Raw genomic sequence first — 26,743 nt, 5'->3', positions numbered from 1 at the left:
TGATGCGCGGTTAATAATAATACTGAACTTAACAAAAAAATTTAATATTTATAGAAATATAAATAAATAAATGAACTAATATGAATGGTCAAATTAATCGAATAAATCTATTAAGAAAAAGCCCAATTTGATGGGTTCGATCAAATTTAAAGCCATTAATACTCACACCTATATTCAAATATCTTTTCTAATCAAGTCTTAGTTTAATTGACATAAACATTGTTGGCATTGCAACGAGATTCATAAAGATCTTGAAAAGACACTAGATTAAACCCTTTTTTTATGAATTTATTTTCAATAAATTTGTTTGTTTACGGTAGATGGAAAACACAAGCTATTTGTATTAGGAATAGCATATAGTTCTTCTAAAACACCCTTTGAAATCCATCTGTAAGTTGCCTCAGTATAATGTAAACCATCCCAACTCACATGTGAAGAAGGGTCCTTGCAGCTTGTCGTTAATGGCGGATCCCCGCATGCCACTGATGCACTGTAATTGTATCGACCTCCCCCTCCACAACATGATCTAAGTGTTTCAGTAAATCCTGTAATCATTCAATATCAACAACAACAAAAAAAACCATGTAAACAGGCTGAAATTCAATCGTTATGTATATATTATACAGATTACGACACTTTTATGTGCCAATAATCCGCATATGAGACAGAAACTGCTAAAAGTACTATGAAGGCTGAAGTAAATTAGTTCATATACATTAGATTAAAGAGCAAATTAGTTCTTTAGTAGAAAATTTTATTCATTTCTACTGTTAAAAATTGGTTCTTGTATGTTAGAGTAAGGTATATATGGCCGAGCAATGTAACTGTTTGGTTATTTTGTCATCAATGTCAATTTTAACAGTAAAAATGAATGAAATTTTTACTAGAAAAGATCGATTTGCTAATTAATCTAATAGATAAGGACTAATTTATCTATTTTTGAGTAAAGGGGATGAAATATAATCTAACATCTAATACAAAGTTCTCTATAATACTTTTTCCTGACAGAAAATATTCTTGAACCATTGGTTTAGATATACTATAAGGTATAAGCCTTACCAAATTGGTTCCGGAATGGTAGAAACGCATTGCAATGTTGTAATAATCTGCGTAAATGATGTTGACATTTCGATGAAGCTTGCGCATCTGATCGAGCTTTTTCTGAAGCTGTTCGTTGTGGAACTCGGAGAATTGGTTCAGCCATGTTATGCAACCAGTTAAAGGATCATAATCTGCCATATCGGAACCTTGAAAGTATGTGAGATATGCTGAGGAGCATCCAATCGGAAGGTCTCCAGGGACCAAAATTGTGACCGCCCCTAGCCCTATCAACTCCTGCATAGCATTGTTTATCAACTAAAAAAACTTTTTCTGGTATGAAGAAATTCTGTAAAAGATTGTCGTTAATTCAGACTCAGGCATGAGTGTTCGATAAAATTATATATCCAACACAGGTATGATAAAATACAGGCATGTATGCGACAGAGTATATTTAGATTTTCCTAAAATTTTCAAATATTTGAAGGATCTTTTAAAGTCATATTACAATATTTATATGTTGGATCAGAAATATTTTTAGGGGAGTCGAGATTAAGTTATATATTTTTTATAATAATTAAAATACAATTTGATCCTTGTATTAACTTATATCGTTATGGTTTTCAAAAAATTTCTAGCATTTTGAAGGTAAAGTATAATTTTACTATATATTAATTTATGATTTTATAAATTTTAGGATCTAAAGCATAAATTTCCCGTTTTAGGAGGGTCAGGGCCCTTGTCTAGCCGTCCCTTCACCCTTGGTTGGACATGAGTGTTGAATACGAATTTTTCAAAGTTTTTTATGTATTTGATGATGTTTCGAAATTAAATATTATATTTATATGACAATATATAAGTGTCAAACACGAGTATCTGTCCAACACGAATTAATTTGTTACCGTGATTGCTGAAGCAATGGTATCAACAACAAGAGGAACAAAGTGTAGAATCTCCTTAGTGCTTTTACCTTGAAGGAATGCATGACTGTAATCATTTCGTCCTATCTCTCCCATCACTATTAACGACTTCTTGAGGAATTCTTTGCAATCTGTGAGTCAAACCACATTGCCATTAAAAGAAATAGATATGTTAACTTTACAATCTTTCCTTTTAAATATAAGAATTAAATATTAAGTAAATTCTATAAAACATAACAAAAGTAGGAGATATTAGGAGAAAGGATTATATGAAACAGTGACGCCACGTCATCTGTATCCCTTTCCAATGATTTTATGCCACATCAGTATTTTTATCCTGAATTTCAAGATTTTATCTTGAATTTTAGTATTTCAATTTGAATTTGATTTTTTAGGATAAAATCCTAAAATTCAAGATAAGAATACTGATGTGGCATAAAACTATTGGGAAGGGATACAGATGACGTGGCGTCACTATTTCCTACCATCCTTTCCCGAGACATGAGATACTGTAGCTAAACACTATAGATGTCCTTAGCTCATATCTGCTACGGTTTATGGAGACATCCTTACAGTTTTCGTAGTTGTTATTGCCAACAACTTCAATTCACAACATATCTAAAGGATTAGAGTTGCACATCCATTCACAGATCGACTTATATTTCGTACTTGATCAGTTTGCAAAATTTTATTCTGTTTAGGGTTTAGGGTCTATCTGCCATATTGAAATATTCATTGTTTTGCCTAAAATGCCTTTTTCTGGAAATTGTCGAGTCTATAAGAGAATCTGGACTTGAAATGGAATCTTCTGTAAGCTTCTTCTTGCCATAATGGCAAAGGCATTCAGAGTCATTCTTTGAGCATTTGATTTGTAGTCCTAAAGGGAAAGCACAGGGGTTTTGAGGCTCTTTGAATCTGAACTATGTTCATGATCTATTTGTGCTCATTGCAAATCATATCAAGGGCCTTATGCATAATTTTGTATAGATCTCCAAGGAGAACAATGGAGATAGAGAGGTTTCTTGCAGCTAGTAGGCTTTAAGTTTTCTCATTGAGTTGTTTTGGGATTGATATGAGGAACACTTACTATAGTTTGATATTGTCGAGTCCTTCAAGTATGAAGTAATACTTAGAGAAGTTTAGTAATTTCTATCAAATGAAGAGAACAACATTTCAACTTGAAAATTTGCTCTCGGATCTTATCAATCCTATGGCCTTGTTGTCCGCAAAATAGTGTAGCTAATTCTTGCATAGCTTGTTTGTATCCTCCTAATGCATCCAAAACTCTTTGAACATTCCTATTAATCTTGCAACAAACTACAGTAGGACTAAGTTTGTTGTAGCACCTACTTTGAATAGTTCAATGTACGTCCACGCCTAGTACTCTTGAAATCGTATATTCCATTTGCTCGATGGAATGTCATCAATGTTTCTACTTGAGGTTCAATGAGAAACATCTAGGGAAGGCATTCTTTCGGTATAGTTTTATCACTGTCACTAGGTATTATGGAGTCTTTTGTATATCCTTGGGAGGAGTACTCAGAGGATTCTTCTATGTCAATGACTAGTAGGTTATCCCTAACCAAACCATTTAGTATAGAGGAGAATACACTCGGTGTATCTGCTTCCTTTGTCATCAACTATGTTGGTTGCTTGGATGAAGCACCAATTTTGGATCTAGAAAGCTTGTTGCAGTTTTGGGCCTAGTTGAATTTGGTAAAGGAGTGTTAATATGCCTTTTCTTTTACTTTTTCTTTCTACAGTTGTTGTTATTCCTATTTGAACTTCTAGACCCATGCTTTAGTAACCTTTACACCTGGTGGAGCCTGCTATGCTTCTAAGTTCAGGGGAGTGAAGAATAGATCTCGTCGAACAAGAGGAGATGACAGTAGAGAATGTGTTGTCAGAGGAGTTGACTAAAGATGTTGGGAGGAGTAGAAAGGAATATGTCATGGTGCCTGAGAAGTTTGAGGGTATGTATCAAACATCCTTGGCGCTAGCTGGTAGAAACTTTTAGCTTCTTGCTCTTAAACCTTCTGGTTGTATTGCCATTGTAAATCTAGGAATTGCTTTTGGAGAGATCTAATCTCTGCTTATTTTTCCAGACATTGTAAATATGAATCATTGGCTCGTCTTTAAACTTTGTTGGAGTTCCTTATTAAGAACATCTAGTCACATTTGGATCTCATAGATTACATTTTGAAGTGTCTGGAGATGGTGGTCAAAATGTTCATTGATCTGGTTGATCTTGTTTTCAATTCTTTAAAGGTTGGCATTTTGTGCAATGGATTTTGGGTTTACTAATTTCAAACTTCTTCTAGTGCCACTACTTTCTTTTGGTTTCTCTTTTCGTCCCTATCAGTAAGGTTAAGGGCTTTCAATATGTGTCTTTTTTTGTTTCTTTGGTAATCTTGTAATAGAAAAAACTTTGTGTCATGCAGGGTTTTTGGTTGGATCTTACAAACCTAAGAAATCTGTACCTTCTGTTTTTTTTGTCTTTCTTTTTCAATGTACGCTAGTCCTATAGCATAGCAAGGGTGTGGCTTTTATCTTCTTAGTTTTGGAGAAGGTGAAAGTGTTGGCCCATCTGCAGGAAGAATGTCCTCTTGCACTATTGTTGCCCATGGAGGTGGCGTGTATTTCACCATAGAGGTGGCGTGTATTTCACCATGTACTGGTTTGTGGTCTTGTCTAAGTGGTGCAACTCAGGGATCTCCATCAAGGTATCTTTTTGTAGAGTGTTTTCTTAGAAGAACATATGTTTTTGCTTTTATTTTTCTATCTTTAGTCCGATTGGTTCAAAGCCTGAGTAAGACTATCTTCATGGCATCCGTCACAATCATAGTTTATATCCCATGGATAATGTATAGTTGAGGAACCTTTGAAATAATATATCAACGGTCCTTCAGTGTAGAAACTGTGATGATGTGTTTTCATCGACCGAGACCATAATCATATCTTGGTTGATACATCTAGAACCGCACTGTTTGAGATGTGAATACTGACTCTATCATGAACTAGGTTGGAAAGACAAGATGTGACCACTTTTCGATCAATTTCTTCACATTTGAATTTGGTGGTCACTGTTTTGTCCGGATTAGTGGTGCATGCGGCCTCCATAGACTGGATTGGCTTCATATTTTTATGAAACTTTTCATAATTTGCAATCCATGAGAAACGGAGTAGAGAGATCCATCTGTTACCTAGTTACAACTTTAAGAACATGTACACAAGTGACTAAGTTTTCTTGTACATCAAATTTCACGAACAGGATCTCATGTTTGAATGGGATGGAGTTGTCAATTGCATGATCTTTAACTCTGTAATCCACTAGTGGTGGAGGGTTGCTTCATTTGTGGCATTGATCATTTTTGCTCCAACTATTTGGATCTAAACTTTGAGGCATTTGAGAAGTATTGGATCTTTGAGGCATCTTGAACCTAAAAGGGTTATCCTGGCTAAGTTGGTTGTCCTTTGGTGCCATGGTAGCTTAGAGCTAAGCTTAATGCTCCAAAGTGAATGTGAGTGTAGCCATGCTCAATCCATTGTTATAGAAGTCACAAAATGTTCTAATGTACTTACTGGGAGAATGCACTGGTCAATTTTGTTAACTGCATGTATGCCATAGGAGCTTGAGCTTTTGAACAAACTATGAATTTGTTATGCGCCTTGGTATAGAATCTAGTCATAGGTCTAGACGAGAAAGAATTCTTGCTTCGACCTATAGTTACTCAAAATGCAGGTTTATTCTTGACTGAACCCCCTCTCAAAATATCGTTTCTTTTTTATAGAATAATTGCTTGCCTCTTTATTTCATATTGGCAACCTTTTATAGACTATTAATAACAAAGGAAAGAGTTCTAATTGTCATAAAATAGAATTCATAACTTAGAGTTTTAAAGAAACAAAAACCTAATATAATAGAGAAAATAAGTAAAACCAAAACTCTTAATAGAACCTGATATAATAAATAAAACTAAAATTCCTATTGCAATAAAAGCGTCCATATCATTACTCCCCTTCTTAGAGTTGAGCTTGTCCTCAAGCTCAAATTCAAAATAAACTTCAGAACGTATCCAAAATCATCTATCTCATCATCATTTTGCTTGTCTTCAGCATATAGTACTTCTATCCAAAATAACATTTTACATTTGTGTTTCATTGAATAAGACTCGTCACAATTATAACATAGCCCTTTAGCCCTTCTTTCCACCATTTCTGTCTGTGTTAATCTCTTAAAAAATGGTGCAGAAGAACCTATTTTGCCATTGTTCCTATTGGTTTTGTTCTTTGTCCCCCTCCCTTCGCAATGCTCTTAGTTGTTGGAATGATTGAATTGCTGCCGATGTTTTGGGAAGTTGGCCAATTCAGGATGGCTCGAGATAACAGTTTGGAAAAGACATTTTGTTTACATTCCAATGTTTGAGCCATATTCATTGCAACTCCAAGGTTTTCCGATTGTTGCATCTTAATATCAATTCTAAGTTCTTCGATCAACTCGGCAGTAAAGAGGTTTACTTGTTGTCGAGGTTTAAGATCAGTAGTCCTAGCCAATAGTGATTGAAATTGACGTAAATATTCCTCTACAGTCCCAGTTTGTTTCAAGTTGGCAAGTTCTCACAAGGGGTTATTACTCATAGGTGGCCCAAACCTTACATGACAACACTCTTTGAAGTGCCCCCAATCAGATTTGCCTCCTCTTCTTCCATTTGATCAAGCCACAATTGTGCCTCTACTAAAAGATGGAATGATGCTAAGCTTATTTTGTCTTCTTCGTTAGTTCGTTGATTGCCAAAAAAAAATTTCATCTTTTCAACCACCCTAAAGGATCTCCAACACCATCATAAGTGGGAAGTATCGTGGCACCATACACCCATCGTGTTGTAAGTCTAAATTCCTTTTCCTACCTCCGCTACTGCCCTATTCTTCATTATTCTTTTCAAAATCTCCTTTTGTTATCTTTTAGACCGAAAGAGATAATATCGTCACTTGCTCCTCTAATGCTTGTTGCCTTGTAGCCATTTGCTCCATGAAAGCCTCTAGCTTGGTTGTCAAAGTTTTTTTGTCGCCCATGACAGCTAGCTCGGATACCAAGTTGTTATACGCCAAGACCAAGTTGTTATGCGCCTTGGCGTAGAATCTAGTCATAGGTCTAGACGAGAAAGAATTCTTGCTTCGACCTATAGTTACTCAAAAGGCAGATTTGTCATTAACTGAACCCCCTCTCAAAATAACGTTTCTTTTTTTATAGAATAATTGATTGCCTCTTTATTTCATATTGGCAGCCTTTTATAGACTGTTAATAACAAAGGAAAGAGTCGTAATTGACATAAAATAGAATTCCTAACTTAGAGTTTATGAAGAAACAAAAACCTAATATAATAGAGAAAATAAATAAAACTAAAACTCTTAATAAAACCTGATATAATAAATAAAACTAAAATTCTTATTGCAATAAAAACGTCCATATCAAAATTTTATATAAAGCCTAAATAATTTTTAAAAGGATTGGTATGGGTTTAAAAGGGGAAGACGAGAGCCTTCTATTTCGTTAGATTCTAGGATATGGACGATTTCTAACCAATGAAACTAACAAGGAGGAGAAGATGGATGATGAGGAAGTTCACCTAGAATAAGGCGATGAGCCATTGGATGGTGGTGGGAAGAGAATGAAAGGAGATGGTAGGTGATTTTGTGACCTTTTCTCAGATGTTATGGTGATTGTGGAGTCAGAAAATTTGTATATCTTTTTACAATTTTACCATTTTAATAGTCTATATCTTAATAATTTTAAAAAATTAAAATTAATTTTTTATAATTTTTGAGGCTAAAGTGTAATGTTACTATTACTAATTTAAAATTTTATAAATTATAAAAAAACTAAATAAAAATCTTTCTATTTTAAGGGGGTTAGAGCCCAGCCAGTCACCCTTAGCTCCGCCACTGAGCTCATGGATAGGAGCCAGTAGAGTGATATATTGTTCCTTACAATGGCAATGATGTGACGTTCTAGAATATGAATTTCTTGGAGATAACTGGGTAATCAATAAGCTTGAAGTTAGAAATTTCAATTGGTAGGTAGGTTTGATTTTTGTTTATCTTTTTTTCAATTCTTTTTTCTATATTTAATCTTGTGGTACTGATCTCTATCAATGGTGGTGCCCATTCTGTATACCCTAAACTGATGGTAAGGAAAATGAGAAGGGGTTAAGGCTAAAAGAGAGTTATCATGGTTGAAATTTTTTGTTGGCTACTCTGCTATCTTAGCTAAATATTAACTCTTGATCCTATTTACATTTTGAACTACTGATTTTTTTCAAAATCTGGAAAGTTCATGTCCTCTCATTTTCCTTCCAAAACCAAACAGAATCCAATATAAAAGACACCAAAAAGAAGAAAAAACATACCTGAAGAAGATGAACAAAGAGAAGGCAAAACATCTTTGAAAAATCCCAATTCAACACCCAAAGAAGCATTTGTGAAGGGATTATGGATTCCTCTTTCTTTGAAAAACACATCATCAAGTGCTGTAGCCCCCACTACTGCAAAATTCACACCATTCTCTAAGTTTCTGGGTTTTCCATTTTCACCTCCAAAATATGGTGGTAAAAATGGAAGTCCGAATTCTTCAGCTGCAAAACCATGAAAAAAAATAAGGAAAAATATAAAGGGAAAAATAAAATCATACAATATAAACATAACCCATTTTAAAGCATGTAAACGTACCAATGAAATCTATAACCAAGCGCCCATCAGAGCATCTCCCAGTTGGATAATCAAAGAAGGTTCTTCCATAAGGAGGAAAATCAAAGTGGAAAAGTTTTTTTGATTCTGAAAGTGAAAGTTGAAGTAAGTTGCCAGTATCAGCTAAGGAATCACCAAAGCTGAAGATTGATGTAAAGCATCCATTGACATGTGAGATTGTGATGATGGCTATGTTAATGATAAAGCTAATAATTAAATGGTGTTTAAACAAAAAAACATGATGAAGAAAAACCCATCTCAGAAAAGTAAAAAAAAAAAATTCAGATCAGTGCCTTGGAGATGCAGCTGGTGAAGTTCCACTCTGCCTACAATATGTTTTTTTAATACCCACCATTGACTTTCCAGATATCGTGTTAGGTAGACGATATGGTTCTCTGTTTGTTTGTTTTTTTAGTAAACTCAATTTTTTGCTAGATAACAAAACTGTCAATATTTTAAATTAAAATTTGGGTGACTATTTTGTCAACTATTTTTAGCAATGTTTGTCTACGCTTTGGTAACTGCCATACAATTGCATTTAAGGTCTTCTTAAAACCAATGTCGAGAATACGATCAGCCTCATCAAGGACCAAAACCTGCTCATAGGCCAGAAGTCACTACCCAAATCAGCAGCTAACAGAGCGGTGGAAAATATCAAACAAAAAAGCGGAAACAAGCCATTAAAAAATTAATAACCAAATTAACTATACATTATGTCAAGTTGTTGACCTGAAGCTGAGAACAATCAAAATTTGGAGTCTCATCCATATGCTGAAGAAGACGTCCAGGACTACAAACTAGAATATTCAGCTCATTCACCCGCTCTTTCTCACTGTCAACTTCCTTTCGACCACCAATTAGAAGGCCAGCACTAAAATTATGATGCTTCCCAACAGTTTTTAATACATCAAAAAGCTGACCAGCTAGTTCCCTTGTGGGAGATATTATGATGCTGCCTACTCCATCCTCAGGACCCCATCTCTCTCTATGCAGCTTCACCAGGACCTGACATAACAATTGATTCAGCATGACTGTAATATTCAAAAAAGGTCCAGAAATACTAACAAAACAACGCATAATTAGTTAGTTTTAAGATAATCCTGCATATCACAAAAGCCATCTGTCTTAGTTCATTTTACATCTCCATCTATAGACTTAAATCCACAAAATAAATGCCATTGTGCTTGCAAGATACTTAGGTTGAGCTTGAAAAAATTTGAATTCAATTCAGTCATTGCAAAGTTGAAGTAACATACTCAATCAAGCCTGAACTAAGCTTTGAGCATCAACTTTCAAGTCGGGTTCGAGGTCGAGCTTAGTTCAACTTGATTACACCCTTCACTTAACACCTAACCAACCAAAAGCTACCCCAGCCCTCAAAATAACCTAATAATAGTCCCTTCTTTCAAAATCACAAAACTTTCCTCCTAATTTTCTAACAAAAAGAAAATTAATATTCATGAATTGATAAAAATAAATAAACTTTTAATAAGAAAACCCGCTAACCGGAATAACAAAAGCAAGAGTCTTTCCGGACCTAGTTTTAGCGGCACTGAGAATATCTCTTCCAAAAAGCGCTTGAGGCAAAGACGCCACCTGTATATCCGTCATATTCTTAAACCCACCTCCCTCCAACCCACCTGTATACAAATTTACAGGGTTTCGGTTCTCTCGTTGGACCCAAATAGCCAAATATCCTTTTAATTTTTAAAATAAATGAATTTTACATAAAAAAAAGGGGGCAATATTTCGCGTTTAGAAACTCGAAAAGGTCGTGCCCTAACTTATGGGGTTTTGATTGTTCTCGTTGAATCTAAACAACCGAATATCCTTTCAAGAAATCAAAGCACAACTTTTGAATAAAAGGCAAACTTGTTTTCGAAGGTTCAAATGTAGTGTCCTAACTTACGGGATGTGATTTTGATATCTCGAGACAAGAGGGCCTTTAATGCTCGTTTCAATTTATTCAAGCATTTCTTTTTAATCAACATTAATAAAAAAGGGATCGTATTTTAAATTCTTTTCAAATTTTCAACTTTCGACGTTTAGACATTAATTAATCAATTAGGTACTAATTTTGGGCATTACGAGGGTGCTAATCCTTCCTTGTACTTAACCGAATCCCGAACTCATTTCCTTGAATTTCGTAGACCAAAATTGTCGTTTTAGTAAATCAAAACGTTTTATTAAAATGACCAAATTACGAGGTGATCCGATCACACCTCATAAAAAAGATTGATGGCGACTCCCACGTTTTCATTTTCAAAATAAAATGTCGACTGCTTTTTCAAAAATAAAAATGGTTTCGACAAGGTGGATGTACATAATACCTTTTTGCATGGTGATATTGATGAAGACGTTTACATGAAGCTTCCTCAAGTTTTACCCCTAATAAGTTTGGAATGGTTTGTCCTTTGTCCAAGTCTTTGTATGGGTTAAAACAGGCTCCTCGGTGTTGGTTTACTAAGTTGGTTACTGTACTGAAAGGGTATGGATTTCTTTAATGATATTCTGATTATTTTCTCTTTACATACACTACGATATCTATACACATTAATGTGCTAGTTTGTGATGATGATTTGCTTCTTTCTAGAAACAATTGCACTGCTTTGAAAACTTTTGAGAGGTATCTCAGTTCTTGCTTCCATAAGAAGGATCATGGTGTTTTGAAATATTTTTTGATAATAGTGGTAGCTCGTAGTTCTTTGGGTATATATATACATATATATATTTCAAAGGAAATACACAATTGATATTATTTCGAAAAGGGATCTTTTGAGAGCAAATCCCACAAGATCACCAATAGAGAAAAACATAGATTGATGCATGATACAGGACGGTTTTGACTGATCCTAAGTCGTATAGACGGTTAATGGGTCGTTTGATTTATTTGGCAAATGATCAGACCTAATTTAGCATACTCATTTCATGTCTTATCTCAGTTTATGCATGAGCCAAGACAGAAGCATTGAGATACGACTCTGAGTGTTGTCTAGTACTTGAAAGGCTCTCCTGGCCAAGGGATTTTATTGAGATTTGATAGTAATTTTTCCTTAAAGAGGTGGTGTGATTTGAATTGGTCTGCTTTCGCTTATTGGTTAGCTTACCTTTCTGGGATAATTTCTTACTTCTTGGAAAACTAAGAAACAGTATATTGTGTTTCAGACTTCTGTTGAGGCTGAGTATAGGTTTATGGCTTCCGTCATTTGTGAGCTCAAGTAGTTGAAGGCCTTTCTATTGAGCTTAGGTGTTCATCATCCTAAAACTATTCATTTATTTTGTGATAGTCAATTTGCGTTGCATATTGCACAGAATCTTATATTTCACAAGCGTACTAAACATATTGAAGTGGATTGTCACTCTATTAGGGATGAAATCCAGGATGAGTTGATTGCAACTTCTTATGTTCCGACCTTCATTCAGTTGGCTAACATTTTTACAAAGGCGCATGGTAAATGGCAATTTAAATATCTTCTTAGCAAGTTGGGCATTTAAGATCTGCATGCTTCAACTTGAGGGGAGTGTTAAGATATTATTATGGGATATTATCTTTTAGGAATATCTAAATATATTGTATATCATTTAGGCATATATTTAAGAATATATTATATATCTTTCCTATTCTTATGTAACTACTATTTCATAAATGTTATGTATACTCTTGAAGTCGATCAATAAGATTGAAAGGGATTACTTATTCTTGTCATAAAAGTAGATTTATTTAAAAATATTAAGTTTATTTATATTTAAAAGTATTTTATAGATATAAAATCCTCCTAGTTAATTTTGTTGCGAGGTATACATTAGTGCGTGCGGAATTTTTTAAATGTATATTTTTAAAAAATATTTATTTATTAACTAGAAAATTAAAAGTTAGAATTTTTTTTTTTTGGAAAATGACAATTAATATATTAGTATTAATAAATTAATTTTGTTTGGAATAATTTCATTATAAGTTTTGATCATATCTGCTATTTTTTACTCAATGTCTAGAACTACCTAGAGCTCTTTCCTAACCCATAAATAGGAGGATAATGCGCTTCAGCGTACTTGACAATAATGTCCATATCAATCAAGCTAAAACTCAATCAACGAGTATCAGTATATTAATTATAAATGAAAATTTAATTAAATAAATTAAAGATTTAATGTGTCACATGTAACTTAAAAACAACTATTCCAACAAATCATTTTTATATAAAAAAAATCTTGCTATAGATTATAAATAATATGAAAAAAAAAATTAAAATTAGATTATGTGGCATCTAGTGTTGGGAAGGAAATTTTATAGTATTTTAAGTTGCAGTTCAAATTATCTAATTTAAAATTTTTTTTATATTAAACAGTTGTTAAAGTTTTTATCAAATGTTTGATACCAGTTCAAACTTTGTCACCCCAATATTGTATAAAAATTTATTTAATTTAAAAAAATTATAAAATTATTTAAAGACATAAATTAAAAACTTTTAGTATTTTAAATTTTTCAGTTGATACCAAATTAACTTGTGATACTAACTCGGCTTGATTGATAGAAAAATCAGAACAAAACTATCTGATTTAAAAATAAATTATGAAATTATCTGATGACATAAATTAAAAACTTTTAGTATTTAATCTTTTCAGTTGGTATCAAATTAACTTGTGATATCAATTCAGCTTGAATAATCGAAAAATCAAAGTCAAAATTATCTAATTTAAAACAAATTATAAATTTATTTAAAGAAATAAACTAAAAAAATTCAGGTTTTAAAATTTTTAATTGATACTAAATTAACTTATAATATTAACTCAACTTGATTAATCGAAAAATCAAAGTAAATTTAAGTCGGTTACTGCAACCAATTTAAAAAATAATTATTTATATATTTATGCTAAAATTATTCTATACTATAACTAGATTATAGTTCACTCATACTCACATGTGAATAAATATATATATAGACAATATTTATAAAAAAATTATTATAAATAACAAATAATGTTAAAAATTATAGAGGTTTAAGTTCAAATCTTATAATGTGTATATTTTTTTGTATAAAATATATAAAAAGACAAAAAGACACTCAAAATAAGTAATTTACCTTGTTAAGTAAAAAGTAATTTCATCATTATCCAACTAAGTTGATGCGTTGTTAATAATAATATTGAACTTAATAAAAAATTTAATATTTATAGAAATATAAATAAAGAACTAATGACTGGTCAAATTAACCGAATAAATCTATTAAGAAAAAGCCCAATTAATTTCTAAAACCAATAGATAGAATCAAATTTGATGGGTTTGATCGAGTTTAAAGCAATTAATACTCACACCTATATTCAAATATTTTTTCCAATCGAGTCTTAGTTTGATTAACATAAATATTGTTGTCAATATAGAAAAACGTGAATTCTTTATCCTCTTATTTTTAAGTCAAGGAAAAATTATGAATAATTTTAAGTATTGTATCAAAAAGAACAGATATATTAGCATTCCAACAAGATTCATAAAGATAAACACTAGATTAAACCTTTTTTTTATGAATTTATTTTTAATAAATTTGTTTGCCGACGGTAGATGGAAAACACAAGCTATTTGTGTAAGGAATAGCATATAATTCTTCTAAAACACCCTTTGAAATCCATCTGTAAGTTGCCTCAGTATAATGTAAACCATCCCAACTCACATGTGAAGAAGGGTCCTTGCAGCTTGTCGTTAATGGCGGATCCCCGCATGCCATTGATGAACTGTAATTGTATCGACCTCCCCCTCCACAACATGCTCTAAGTGTTTCAGTAAATCCTGTAATCATTCAATAACAACAAAAAAAAACCATGTAAATAGGCTGAAATTCAATCGTTATGTATATATTATACAGATTACGACACTTTTATGTGCCAATAATCCGCATACGAGACAGTAACTGGTAAAAGTACTATGGAGGCTCAAGTAAATTAGTTTATATACATCAGATCAGAGAGCAAATTAGTTCTTTAGTAAAAAATTTCATTCATTTCTACTGCTAAAAATTGGTTTTTGTATATCAAAGTGAGGTACATATAGCACAGCAGTGTAACTGTTTGGTTATTTTGTTAATAATGTCAATTTTAACAGTAAAAATGAATGAAATTTTTACTAGGAAAGGCCAATTTTCTCTTTAATCTAGCGGATAAGGATAAGTAAAGGGGATAAACTTCTAATACAAAGTTCTCTATAATACTTTTTCTTGAACCATTGGTTTAGATATACTATAAGGTATAAGCCTTACCAAACTGATTCCGGGAATGGTAGAAACGCATTGCAATGTTGTAATAATCTGCGTAAATGATGTTGACATTTCGATGAAGCTTGCGAATCTGATCGAGCTTTTTCTGAAGCTGTTCGTTGTGAAACTCGGAGAATTGGTTCAGCCATGTTATGCAACCAGTTAAAGGATCATAATCGGCCATATCGGAACCATGAAAGTATGTGAGATATGCTGGGGAGCATCCAATTGGAAGGTTTCCAGGGACCAAAATTGTGACCGCCCCTAGCCCTATCAACTCCTGCATAGCATTGTTTATCAACTAAAAAACTTTTTTCTGATATGAAGAAATTCTGTAAAAGATTGTCGTTAATTCAGACTCAGGCATGAGCGTTCGATAAAAATATATATCCAACACAGGTATGATTAAATTTTTCTCTGTTTTTTCATGTATTTAGTGTATTATTCAAAGTTATATCCCTATGTCTGTGTCAAATATAGGCATGTATGCGACATAGAGTATATTTAGATTTTCCTAAATTTTTCAAATATTTGAAGGATATTTTTAAAGTCATGTTACAATATTTATATGTTAGACACGGGCAAAGTCAGAAATCTTTTTAGGGGCAGTCGAGATGAAGTTAAATATTTTTTGTAAGAGCTAACATATAATTTGATCCTAGTATTAGCTTATATCGTTATGGTTTTCTAAAAGATTAAATTAAATTTTTAGCATTTTGGGAACAAATTATAATTTTACTATATATTAATTTATGATTTTATAAATTTTAGGATCTAAAGCATAAATTTCCCGTTTTAGGAGGGCCAGGGACCCTTGTCTACCCGTCCCTTCACCCTTGGTTGGACATGAGTGTTGAATATGAACTTTTTCAAAGTTTTTCATGTATTTGATGATCTTTCGAAATTAAATATTATATTTATATGTTGATATATTAGGTTCAAACATGAATATCTATCCAACACAAATAAATTTGTTACCATGATTGCTGAAGCAATGGTATCAACAACAAGAGGAACAAAGTGTAGAATCTCCTCAGTGCTTTTGCCTTGAAGGAATGCATAATTGTAATCATTTCCTCCTATCTCTCCCATCACTATTAACGACTTCTTCAGGAATTCTTTACAATCTGTGAGTCAAACCACATTGCCATTAAAAGAAATAGATATGTTAACTTTACAATTTTTCCTTTTAAATATAAGAATTAAATATTAAGTAAACTCTATAAAAAATAACAAAAGTAGCAGACATGAGATACTGTAGCTAAACAATGTAGATGTCCTTAGCTCATATCTGCTACGGTTTATGGAGACATCCTTTCAGTGTTCCTAGTTGTTATTGCCAACAACATCAATTCACAACATATCTAAAGGATTAGATTTGCACATCCATTCACAGATCGACTTATATTTCGTACTTGATCGGTTTGCAAAATTTTTTTCTGTTTAGGGTTTAGGTTCTATCTGCCATATTGAAATTTGTTTGGCTTCTAATATTCATTGTTTTGCCTAAAATGCCTTTTTCTGGAAATTGCTGTCTATAAGAGAATCTGGACTTGTAATGGGATCTTCTGTAAGCTTCCTCTTGCCATAATGGCAAAGATACTCAGAGTCATTCTTTGAGCATTTGATTTGTAGTCCTAAAGGGAAAGCACAGGGGTTTTGAGGCTCTTTGAATCTGAACTATGTTCATGATCTATTTGTGCTCATTGCAAATCATATCAAGGGCCTTATGCATAATTTTGTATAGATCTCCAAGGCGAAAAATGGAGATAGAGAGGTTTCTTGCAGCTAGTAGGCTTTAAGTTTTGTCACTGAGTTGTTTTGGGATTGATATGAGGAACACTTACAATAGTTTGATATTGTTGAATCCTTCAAGTATGAAGTAATACTTAGAGAAGTTTTGTAATTTCTATCAAATGAAGAGAACAACATTTCAACTAGAAAAATTGCTCTCGGATCTTATCAATCCTATGGCCTTGTTGTCCACAAAATAGTGTTGCTAATTCTTGCATAGCTTGTTTGTATCCTCCTAATGCATCCAAAACTCTTTGAACATTCCTATTAATCTTGCAACAAACTGCAATAGGACTAAGTTTGTTGTAGCACCTACTTTGAATAGTTCAATGTATGTCCATGCCTAGTACTCTTGAAATCGTATATTCAATTTTCTCGATGGAATGTCATCAATGTTTCTACTTGAGGTTCAATGAGAAACATCTAGGGAAGGCATTCTTTCGGTATTTTATCACTGTCACTAGGTATTATGGAGTCTTTTGTATATCCTTGGGAGGAGTACTCAGAGGATTCTTCTATGTCCATGACTAGTAGGTTATCCCTAACCATACCATTTAGTATAGAGGAGAATACACTCGGTGTATCTGCTTCCTTTGTCATCAACTATGTTGGTTGCTAGGATAAAGCACCAATTTTGGATCTAGAAAGCTCGTTGCAGTCTTGGGCCTAGTTGAATTTGGTAAAGGAGTGTTAACATGCCTTTTTTTTTTCTTTTTCTTTCTACAGCTGTTGTTGTTCCTATTTGAACTTCTAGACCCATGCTTTAATAACCCTTACACCTGGTGGAGCCTGCTGTCTTCTAAGTTCGGGGGAATGAAGAATGGAAATCGTCGAACAGGAGGAGATGACAATAGAGAAGGTGTTGTCGAAGGAGCTGACTAAAGATGTTGGGAGGAGTAGATAGGAATATGTCATGGTGCCTGAGAAGTTTGAGGGTATGTATCAAACATCCTTGGCGCTAGCTGGAAGAAACTTTTAGCTTCTTGCTCTTAAACCTTCTGGTTGTATTGCCACTGTAAATCTAGGAATTGCTTTTGGAGAGATCTAATCTCTGCTTATTTTTCCAGACATTGTAAATATGAATCCTTGGCTCATCTTTAAACTTTGTTGGAGTTCCTTGTTAAGAACATCTAGTCGCATTTGGATCTCATAGATTACATTTTGAAGTGTCTGGAGATGGTGGTCAAAATGTTCATTGATATGGTTGATCTTTTTTTCAATTCTCTAAAGGTTGTCATTTTGTGCAATGGATTTTGGGTTTGCCAATTTCAAACTTCTAATGCCACTGCCTTCTTTTGGTTTCTCTTTTCGTCCCTATCAGTAAGGTTAAGGGCTTCCAATATGTGTCTTTTTTGGTCTCTTAGGTAATCTTGTAATAGAAGAAACTTTGTGTCATGCAGGGTTTTTGGTTGGATCTTACAGACCTAAGAAATCTGTGCATTCCGTTTTTCTTGTCTTTCTTTTTCAATGTACGCTAGTCCTATTGCATAGCAAGGGTGTGGCTTTTATGTTCTTAGTTTTGGAGAAGGTGGAAGTGTTGGCTCATCTGAAGGAAGAATGTCCTCTTGCACTATTGTTGCCCATGGAGGTGGCGTGTATTTCACCATGTACTGGTTTGTGGTCTTGTCCAAGTGGTGCAACTCAGGGATCTCTATCAAGGAATCTTTTTTGTAGAGTGTTTTCTCAGAAGAACATCTGTTTTTGCTTTTAGTTTTCTGTTTTTGGTCCAATTGGTTCAAAGCCTGATGTGAGACTATCTTCATGGCATCCATCAGAGTCATAGTTTATATCCCATGGACAATTTATAATTGAGGAACCTTTGAAATAATATATCAACGTTCCTTCAGTGTAGAAACTATGATGATGGGTGTTAATCGACTGAGACCACCATCATATCTTGGTTGATACATCTAGAACCGCACTGTTTAAGACGTGAATTCTGACTCTATCATGAACTAGGTTGGAAAGGCAAAAGATGTGACCTCTTTTCTATCCATTTCTTCACGTTTGAATTTGGTGGTCACCGTTTTGTCCGGATTAGTGGTGCATGTGGCCTCCATAGACTGGATTGGCTTTGTATTTTTATGAAACTTTTCATAATTTGCAATCCATGAGAAAGGGAGTAGAGAGATCCATCTGTTACCTAGTTACAACTTTAAGAACATGTACACAAGTGACTGAGTTTTCTTGTGCATCAAATTTCACGAACAGGATCTTCTGTTTGAATGGGATGGAGTTGTTAATCGCATGATCTTTAACTCTGTAAGCCACTAGTAGTGGAGGGTTGCTTCATTTGTGGCACTGACCATTTTTGCTCCAACTATTTGGATCTAAACTTTGAGGCATTTGAGAAGTATTGGATCTTTGAGTGCCATGTAGTTGGGGAAGAAAGATTGTTCCTAAGTTAAGGTAGGTGTCTATGATACCTATACAAGCATGTTTATACTTGAGGCATCTTGAGCCTAAAAGGGTTATCCTGGCAAAGCTGGTTGTCCTTTGGTGCCATGGTAGCTTAGAGCTAAGCTTAATGCTCCAAACTGAATGTGAGTGTAGCCATGCTCAATCCATTGCTATAGTAGTCACAAAATGTTCTAATGTACTTACTGGGAGAATGCACTGGTCAATTTTGTTAACTGGATGTATGCCATAGGAGCTTGAGCTTTTGAACAAACTATGAATTTTATAGAAAGCCTAAATAATTTCTAAAAGGATTGGTATGGGTTTAAAAGGGGAAGACGAGAGCCTTCTATTTCGTTAGATTCTGGGATATGGACGATTTCTAACCAATGAAACTAACAAGGAGGAGAAGATGGATGATGTGGAAGTTCACCTAGAATGAGGCGATGAGCCATTGGATGGTGGTGGGTAGAGAATGAGAGGAGATGGTAGGTGATTTCGTGTCTTGACCTTTTCTCGGATGTTATGGTGAGCTTATGCAATGGCAGAGTCGGAAAATTTTTATGGAGCCAAATTAAATTGTATATCTTTTACAATTTTACCATTTTAATAATTTATTTTTAAATGATTAAATTAAGTTTTTATTATTTTTGGGGCTAAAGTGTAATTTTATCATTATTAATTTAAAATTTTATAAATTATAAACCACCTAAATGAAAAAATTTTCATTTTAAATGGGTCGGAGTCCTGCCAGTCCCCTTAGCTCCACCACTGAGCTTATGGATAGGAGACAGAAGAGTGGTACATTATTCACTTAGAATGGTGAATGAAAAAATTTACATTTTAAAGGAGTTAGGAGTCCTGCCAACTCCCTAGCTTATGGATAAGAGATAGTAGCAGTGGCGAATAAGGGGGTGACAGTGGCCCTGGCCCCCTAAATTGGAAAATTTATGTTTAGGCCTTGAATTTTTCTTAAAATTTTAAATTAATAAAGATAAAATTGTACTTTGGCCCCCCTAAAATTATAAAAAATCTATTTAATCCTTTAAAAATTATAAATGTATAAACTATAAAAAATTAAAATTTCATTCAGTCCCCTAAAAATTCATTTTGGCTTCGTCCCTGGATAGTAGAGTGATACATTATTCAGTTAGAGTGGCAGTGATGTGAGTCCTAGATTTCTTTAAGATAACTGGGTAATCAATAAGCTTCAAATTAAAACTTTCAATTGGTAGATTTTGATTTTTGTTTATCTTTTTTTCAATTTTTTTTCTATATTTAATTTTGCAGTACTTATCTCTATCAATCGAGGTGCCCATTCTGTAAACCATAAACTGATGGTAAGAAAAATGGGAAGGGGTTAAGGGCAAAAGAGAGTTATCATGGTTGAAATTTTTTGTTGGTTAATTTGCTATCTTAGCTAAATATTAACTCTTGATCCTATTTACTTTCTGAACTACTGATTTTTTTCAAAATCTGGAAAGTCCATGTCCTCTCATTTTCCTGCAAAAACCAAACAGAATCCAATATAAAAGACACCAAAAAGAAGAAAAAACTTACCTGAAGAAGATGAACAAAGAGAAGGCAAAACATCCTTGAAAAATCCCAATTCAACTCCCAAAGAAACATTTGTGGAGGGATTATGGATTCCTCTTTCCTTGAAAAACACATCATCAAGTGCTGTAGCACCCACTACAGCAAAGTTCACACCATTCTCTAAGTTTCTGGGTTTTCCATTTTCACCTCCAAAATATGGTGGTAAAAATGGAAGTCCGAATTCTTCAGCTGCAAAACCATGAAAAAAAATAAGGAAAAATATAAAGGGAAAAATAAAATCATACAATATAAACATAACTCATTTTAAAGCATGTAAAAATACCAATGAAATCTATAACCAAGCGCCCATCAGAGCATCTCCCAGTTGGATAATCAAAGAAGGTTCTTCCATAAGGAGGAAAATCAAAGTGGGAAAGTTTTTTTGATTCTGAAAGCGAAAGTTGAAGTAAGTTGCCAGTATCAGTTAAGGAATCACCAAAGCTGAAGATTGATGTAAAGCATCCATTGACATGTGAGATTGTGATGATGGCTAAGTTAATGATGAAGCTAATAATTAAATGGTGTTTAAACAAAGAACATGATGAAGAAAAACCCATTTCAGAAAGTAAAAAAAAAAAAAAACAGAGTTTCAGATCAGTGCTTTGGAGATGTAGTTGGTGAACTCTCACTCTGCATATAATATATTTTTTTCATACTCACCATTGACTTTCTAGATATCATGTTAGGTATATGATTTGATTCCCTGTTTTTATATTTTTTAATTGGAAAGACTGTTAATTTACTTCATTTGAGCAAACACCTGTCTCAATAAGTTGTTATTTTAGCCACCTTTGCCATTTCATCATCGATACCATCCGAGATGGTGTAACTCAAATTCAAAAGGACTCGAAACGAAAATAAACCAAAAATTTCCTGTCAATTACTCCTTTTGTCCTTTTTCAAATTCGTTGTTCCATAGACAACTGGTAATGGTGACTTAATGATGAACTTGAAAGCCTAAAAGAACCCCAGTTGTGCAGGTAAACATTTGACTATATTTTATGATTGAATAAGAAACTGACATACTACAACCAGTAAACGGAAAAGATCACCGACCAAAACTGGAAAATCGTATCGTAAAATTTACGAGTGCATTGAGTTTAATAACTTAAGAGCAAGTTCTTCTTGTTCTGCCAGAGAAATGGATTCGGCATTGATACCTGCCGAACCAGCCTTATCTTCTTCCTTTTCACCGTCATCGCTATCACTATGGAAGTATATTTTCGATCTTTTCCGTTTTCGGTTCGCATCCGGTTCTCCTTCTGAACCTGAAAGATCATCCTCCTCCTCGTCACCATCCTCTTCCTCCCTTTGCCCTTTCTTCAACTTCATCTTCTTCTTGATTCGTTTCTCCCTAAGCCGTTGCCGCTCTAGAAGTTTGTCTTCCTTGTCCACCTGCTTCAGCTCTTCCCTCATTTTCTTGTAGAAATCATTCTTTTTGTCTGCAATGTGTAAACATGAGTTAGAAAAACATCAAGAGGCAGCGATGCATTCAACATTGGCAAAGTACGGAAAACACAGTATTTGATCCTTTTATGGCGGGGGATGAACCACTATTATCGAAAGTAGCATCAAATTTTGAATGGCATAAGATGATGTTTAAAACCATTCAAGCTTTTAGTAGGAGAAAGAACTGAATTTGTCCTACGATTACATAAGTAGAAAACAGGAGATCAAGTTAACTAGCAATTTACATTAAAAGTTGCAGAAGAGTAGCCTATAAACTATATTGGGTTATAAATGTTGAATAGGGGTATGTGTCTGACTCAGATATATTCAATTTTTACAAATTTTTCCATAAATCTGAAGGGTCATAACTCTATACCCGTCATGTCCAAACATGAGTCAAACATGGGTGCCAGACTCAGGTATTTCAAGAAAAATAAAAAATCGCAGCAACATAGGCCAACAGAAGGGATAATGTATACCTTGGTCAAGCAGTATATCGCCACTAGTCTTGTCAGCCAACATAGCAAGTGGAGCCTGTGTGTTGCCTTCCTCATCAAAGACAACCCTTGTCCCCACAGGCCTATGAACATTGATCTTCAGCTTTTTTTTCTTCAAGACCCGTGTTGCTGACCTGAAAATAAGAAAACCAACTCAAAAACTGATTTCAAGTAATGGACTACAAATAAAACGAATCATTAAGGTAAAACTACCCAGAGGCATACATAATTGACTAATGTAAAACGATCTACCTATTCCCAGAAAAAGAAAAACTAGAATCTGTGCAAGTTACCATGTAACCATGTAAGCTTACGAGCCAAAGCAGCTATATAAAGAATTTACCATTTAACCTACTAGTACATAAATGAAATTATTTTTCATTATTGCAAGGCCATCTTATCATTGCTCTGTATGTAAATATATAAATAAGGAGCATACACGATATCTCCAAGTTCGCTAGTATTTCCTTCAACATCTGGTGCATCATCCTTCAAAAGAAAATCTTTGTCCCCTCTGTTGTCTTTGACATCTTCAACAAGTAGCTCTTCCTTTGGAATAACTGACTCGTTTTCTTCATCATATATTTTTGGTTCAATAAGAGAAGATTTTTCTGACTCGGTTTCTCTTTTCTCTTTTTGTTTCAAGAACTTGACTTTGGGGGTCATTGGCAAACCAAGTGATGCTGAATATTCGTCAATAGGCAATTTCGTGACATCAAAAACCTCTTTATCTTTTTGAATATAAATAGAACGCAGATATGTGATAAAGGCCCTCTGTGCCAGCTGCTGCATGTCTGGATATTTAACTAGTAGAGCCGACAATAATCCAGAAACTGGTTGTAACCTCTTTGTATTTGCCTGGGAAACCAGTATCATAATAGCAAGATTAACATACAAGTCACATATATCAAGACCTGATTCAGAAACGAAAGAATATCATGATTAATCTACCTTAATAAACTGTATAGGTACTTTTGCTGCCTGTAACTTTTCAAGCATCTTCATTTCTGAAGGCGTCAAAAATAAAACCGACCTTCCTCCGGAAAGATAACGAGCAGTGCGGCCAACTCGGTGTATATAGGATGCAACATCTTCGGGACAATCTACCTGTTAAGACAAGAAATGAAGCTCATTGAGATAATGAAAAAGAAATGCTGCTTCTGTTTTGTTTTTGTTTTTTTTTATCGATATTTACCTGCACAACCCAGTCAACAGCCTTGTTAAAATCAAGGCCTCTGGAGGCCACATCGGTTGAGAAGAGAACTGATTGAGACTCGCAGAACTGGGAATATATACCCAGCCTCTTCTCTTGGTTCATCCTTCCATGGAGACATTTCAAGGGTATTCCAGGACGCAGTTTCTTGAAGGCTTCAAAGACAAATTTAACCTACGAAACAACAATTTTCACATTATAGAAACTCCTAAGGATGGCGAAAAAGAAGAAAAACAAGCACTAAAAACAGAAAAAAAGTTGTAGAATTAGGACTTGGAGCAAGAGAGAGTTCTTTTCCCCCTAAAATCTACCTATACTAGAATAGGATATAAATTAAAAGTTCCAAATCCAAAAATTAAAATTCCTAAAAGACCTAAATGGGGATATGGGCAGGCAGAGAAGTTGCTTGCTTTCAATTCAGTGCTGCTATATTCTACCAGGATTTGATGAGATGCAAATAAAGATATCAAATTGCAACCAAGATGGCCAAACATTTATGGAAATTGCCGATGAAGACCCAACTGAAAATGAAATCACTTGCATTTTGACTCCTAAATATAAATTCTTTAAACAGAATATGCTCAGTTTACGCAACATAAATAATGCAACATACCTCTTTGCAGCTTGAAAGAAACACAAGGATCTTTGATCTAAGATGTGCCTTTATGAAACTCCACAACATGTCCAACTTTTGTTCAAGAGGAACAATCATAGCAGTTTGCTGCAAGCGACTAGGAGTGGCTGTCACAGCTTTCTCGTGCACACTGATATACTCTGGATCTTTCAAGCTAAGCCTAGCAAGATCCTGAACAGACTTTGTTTGCGTTGCTGAGAAAAGCAATGTTTGTCTACGCTTTGGTAACTGCGATACAATTGCATTTAAGGTCTTCTTAAAACCAATGTCGAGAATACGATCAGCCTCATCAAGGACCAAAACCTGTTCATAGGCCAGAAGTCACTACCCAAATCAGCAGCTAACAAAGCGGTGGAAAATATCAAACAAAAAAAGCGGAAACAAGCCATTAAAAAATTAATAACCAAATTAACTATACATTATGTCAAGTTGTTGACCTGAAGCTGAGAACAATCAAAATTTGGAGTCTCATCCATATGCTGAAGAAGACGTCCAGGAGTACAAACTAGAATATTCAGCTCATTCACCCGCTCTTTCTCACTGTCAACTTCCTTTCGACCACCAATTAGAAGGCCAGCACTAAAATTATGATGCTTCCCAACAGTTTTTAATACATCAAAAAGCTGACCAGCTAATTCCCTTGTGGGAGATATTATGATGCTGCCTACTCCATCCTCAGGACCCCATCTCTCTCTATGCAGCTTCTCCAGGACCTGACATAACAGTTAATTCAGCATTACTGTAATATTCAAAAAAGGTCCAGAAATACTAACAAAACAACACATAATTAGTTAGTTTTAAGATAATCCTGCATATCACAAAAGCCACCTGTCCTAGTTCATTTTACATCTTCATCTATAGACTTAAATCCACAAAATAAATGCCATTGTGCTTGCAAGATACTTTGGTTGATCTCGAAAAAATTCGAATTCAATTCAGTCATTGCAAAGTTGAACTTACATACTCAATCAAGCCAGAGCAAAGCTTTGAGCTTCTACTTTCAAGTCGGGTTCAAGCTCGAGCTTAGCTCAGCTTGATTACACCCTTCACTTAATTAACACCTAACCAACCAAATGCTACTCCAGCCCTCAAAATAACCTAATAATAGTCCCTTCTTTCAAAATCACAAAATTTTCCTCCTAATTTTCTAATAAAAAGAAAATTAATATTCATGAATTGATAAAAATAAATCAACTTTTAATAAGAAAACCCACTAACCGGAATAACAAAAGCAAGAGTCTTTCCGGACCCAGTTTTAGCGGCGCCGAGAATATCTCTTCCACAAAGCGCGTGAGGCAAAGACGCCACCTGTATATCCGTCATCTTCTTAAACCCACCTCCCTCCAACCCATTCTTCGTCCTCTTTGATAACGGCAGCTCACAAAATTTTCTCGCTCCCGCGTACCTCGAGAATAAAACGGCGCCACTTTCAGGGTCGACAATTCGACCGATTGGCGACTTGGATTTGAGCGGGTCTAGTGACAAAGGATTGGAACCGGATTCGGGTTTCTGGGATTCTATCCATTCGCTCAGAATCTCTATTTCTTGAAGCTCATTGTTCTTCTGTTGTTTTCGGACAGCTCTCGATTTCGGTCTTCGCATCCTTTCTAAGCTTTGGATTTAAGAAGCAGGGTTTAAGAAGAAGAAGAAGTAGTTCTTCCTCTAGTTTATTTATGTAGGGTTTTACAATGCCTTTTATATTATGATATATATTAACCAAATTAAAAATAGGATAAATTCTAAAAGTAGTCACTTTTGTTTACCCAAAATTATATTTTAGCCATTTATATTTGAAATGTTACGTTTTAGTCACTTATATTATTGTCATTTTAGTCATTGAGCCACCATTTTAGTCATTGAGCTGTTAATTGCCTCTAATGGTGTAACAGGAAGTTAACTTAACACATTAAGCTATCATTTTAAATAAAAATTTTAGGTTAATTTATATAATTAGTCCCAATATTTTTTTATTTTGAGTAATTTAATTTTTTTCTTTTATATTTTTTAACTTTTATTTTTTTTCTTTATTTTTCATTCTCTTCTGCTTCTGCTTCTTCCTCAATTTTCCTCCCTTTTTCATTTCTTTTAATGTAATTTTTCTATATTTTTTATTTGTTAAAATCATTTCTTGTACTTTTATTTTTTTGAACAATTTAATTTTTTTTCGTGTGAGTCGAGTTTATGGATTAGTTTTAACAAATGAAAAATTTAACAAA

The 26,743-nt window shown here is 34.1% G+C and overlaps 3 protein-coding genes and 1 pseudogene across 3 annotated transcripts; all 4 read right to left on the bottom strand.

Annotated features, from left to right (window-relative positions):
- Positions 1–239: 239 nt before the first annotated feature.
- On the bottom strand, positions 240–8,988 carry LOC121203485 (GDSL esterase/lipase At1g28580-like; annotated as a pseudogene).
- Positions 8,989–9,157: 169 nt separating this feature from the next.
- Positions 9,158–10,313, bottom strand: LOC121203279 (DEAD-box ATP-dependent RNA helicase 32-like). The gene is made up of 3 exons (XM_041111027.1): positions 10,201–10,313; positions 9,432–9,762; positions 9,158–9,298 (listed from the first exon to the last, which is right to left on the bottom strand). The coding sequence occupies exons 1-3, from the start codon at positions 10,311–10,313 to the stop codon at positions 9,158–9,160; spliced, it is 585 nt and encodes a 194-aa protein (XP_040966961.1).
- A 3,794-nt stretch (positions 10,314–14,107) lies between these two features.
- On the bottom strand, positions 14,108–21,413 carry LOC107903331 (GDSL esterase/lipase At1g28580). Its single transcript, XM_016829349.2, has 5 exons — positions 21,018–21,413; positions 20,699–20,923; positions 15,926–16,074; positions 14,951–15,227; positions 14,108–14,484 (listed from the first exon to the last, which is right to left on the bottom strand). The coding sequence occupies exons 1-5, from the start codon at positions 21,289–21,291 to the stop codon at positions 14,234–14,236; spliced, it is 1,176 nt and encodes a 391-aa protein (XP_016684838.2). The 5' UTR covers positions 21,292–21,413; the 3' UTR covers positions 14,108–14,233.
- A 179-nt stretch (positions 21,414–21,592) lies between these two features.
- Positions 21,593–26,206, bottom strand: LOC121227856 (DEAD-box ATP-dependent RNA helicase 32). Its single transcript, XM_041110736.1, has 8 exons — positions 25,746–26,206; positions 24,965–25,240; positions 24,507–24,830; positions 23,876–24,067; positions 23,632–23,787; positions 23,120–23,538; positions 22,663–22,814; positions 21,593–22,176 (listed from the first exon to the last, which is right to left on the bottom strand). The coding sequence occupies exons 1-8, from the start codon at positions 26,127–26,129 to the stop codon at positions 21,818–21,820; spliced, it is 2,262 nt and encodes a 753-aa protein (XP_040966670.1). The 5' UTR covers positions 26,130–26,206; the 3' UTR covers positions 21,593–21,817.
- Positions 26,207–26,743: the final 537 nt, after the last annotated feature.

Source organism: Gossypium hirsutum, chromosome A04 (assembly GCF_007990345.1).
Source record: "Gossypium hirsutum isolate 1008001.06 chromosome A04, Gossypium_hirsutum_v2.1, whole genome shotgun sequence".
Classification (NCBI taxonomy): Eukaryota; Viridiplantae; Streptophyta; class Magnoliopsida; order Malvales; family Malvaceae; genus Gossypium; species Gossypium hirsutum.
Note: the sequence above shows the minus strand (reverse complement) of the source record. Positions and strands in the feature narration are given on the sequence as shown.

Bases quoted from the DNA above. Each gene is read 5' to 3' on its own strand.
- LOC121203279 (XM_041111027.1), bottom strand. From the start codon at position 10,313: ATGACGGATATACAGGTGGCGTCTTTGCCTCAAGCGCTTTTTGGAAGA. The intron at 9,763-10,200 runs GTTTTCTTATTA...TTGTTTTGTTAG, and splicing joins TTTGTTATTCCGGTTAGCGG to TATTTCTGGACCTTTTTTGA. The intron at 9,299-9,431 runs GTCAACAACTTG...GCCTATGAGCAG, and splicing joins TTGATTGTTCTCAGCTTCAG to GTTTTGGTCCTTGATGAGGC.
- LOC107903331 (XM_016829349.2), bottom strand. From the start codon at position 21,291: ATGGGTTTTTCTTCATCATGTTCTTTGTTTAAACACCATTTAATTATT. The intron at 20,924-21,017 runs GTATTTTTACAT...ATGGTTTTGCAG, and splicing joins CTTGGTTATAGATTTCATTG to CTGAAGAATTCGGACTTCCA. The intron at 14,485-14,950 runs GTAAGGCTTATA...GAATGATTACAG, and splicing joins CCATTCCCGGAATCAGTTTG to GATTTACTGAAACACTTAGA.
- LOC121227856 (XM_041110736.1), bottom strand. From the start codon at position 26,129: ATGCGAAGACCGAAATCGAGAGCTGTCCGAAAACAACAGAAGAACAAT. The intron at 24,831-24,964 runs GTCAACAACTTG...GCCTATGAACAG, and splicing joins TTGATTGTTCTCAGCTTCAG to GTTTTGGTCCTTGATGAGGC. The intron at 24,068-24,506 runs GTATGTTGCATT...GTTGTTTCGTAG, and splicing joins TTCTTTCAAGCTGCAAAGAG to GTTAAATTTGTCTTTGAAGC.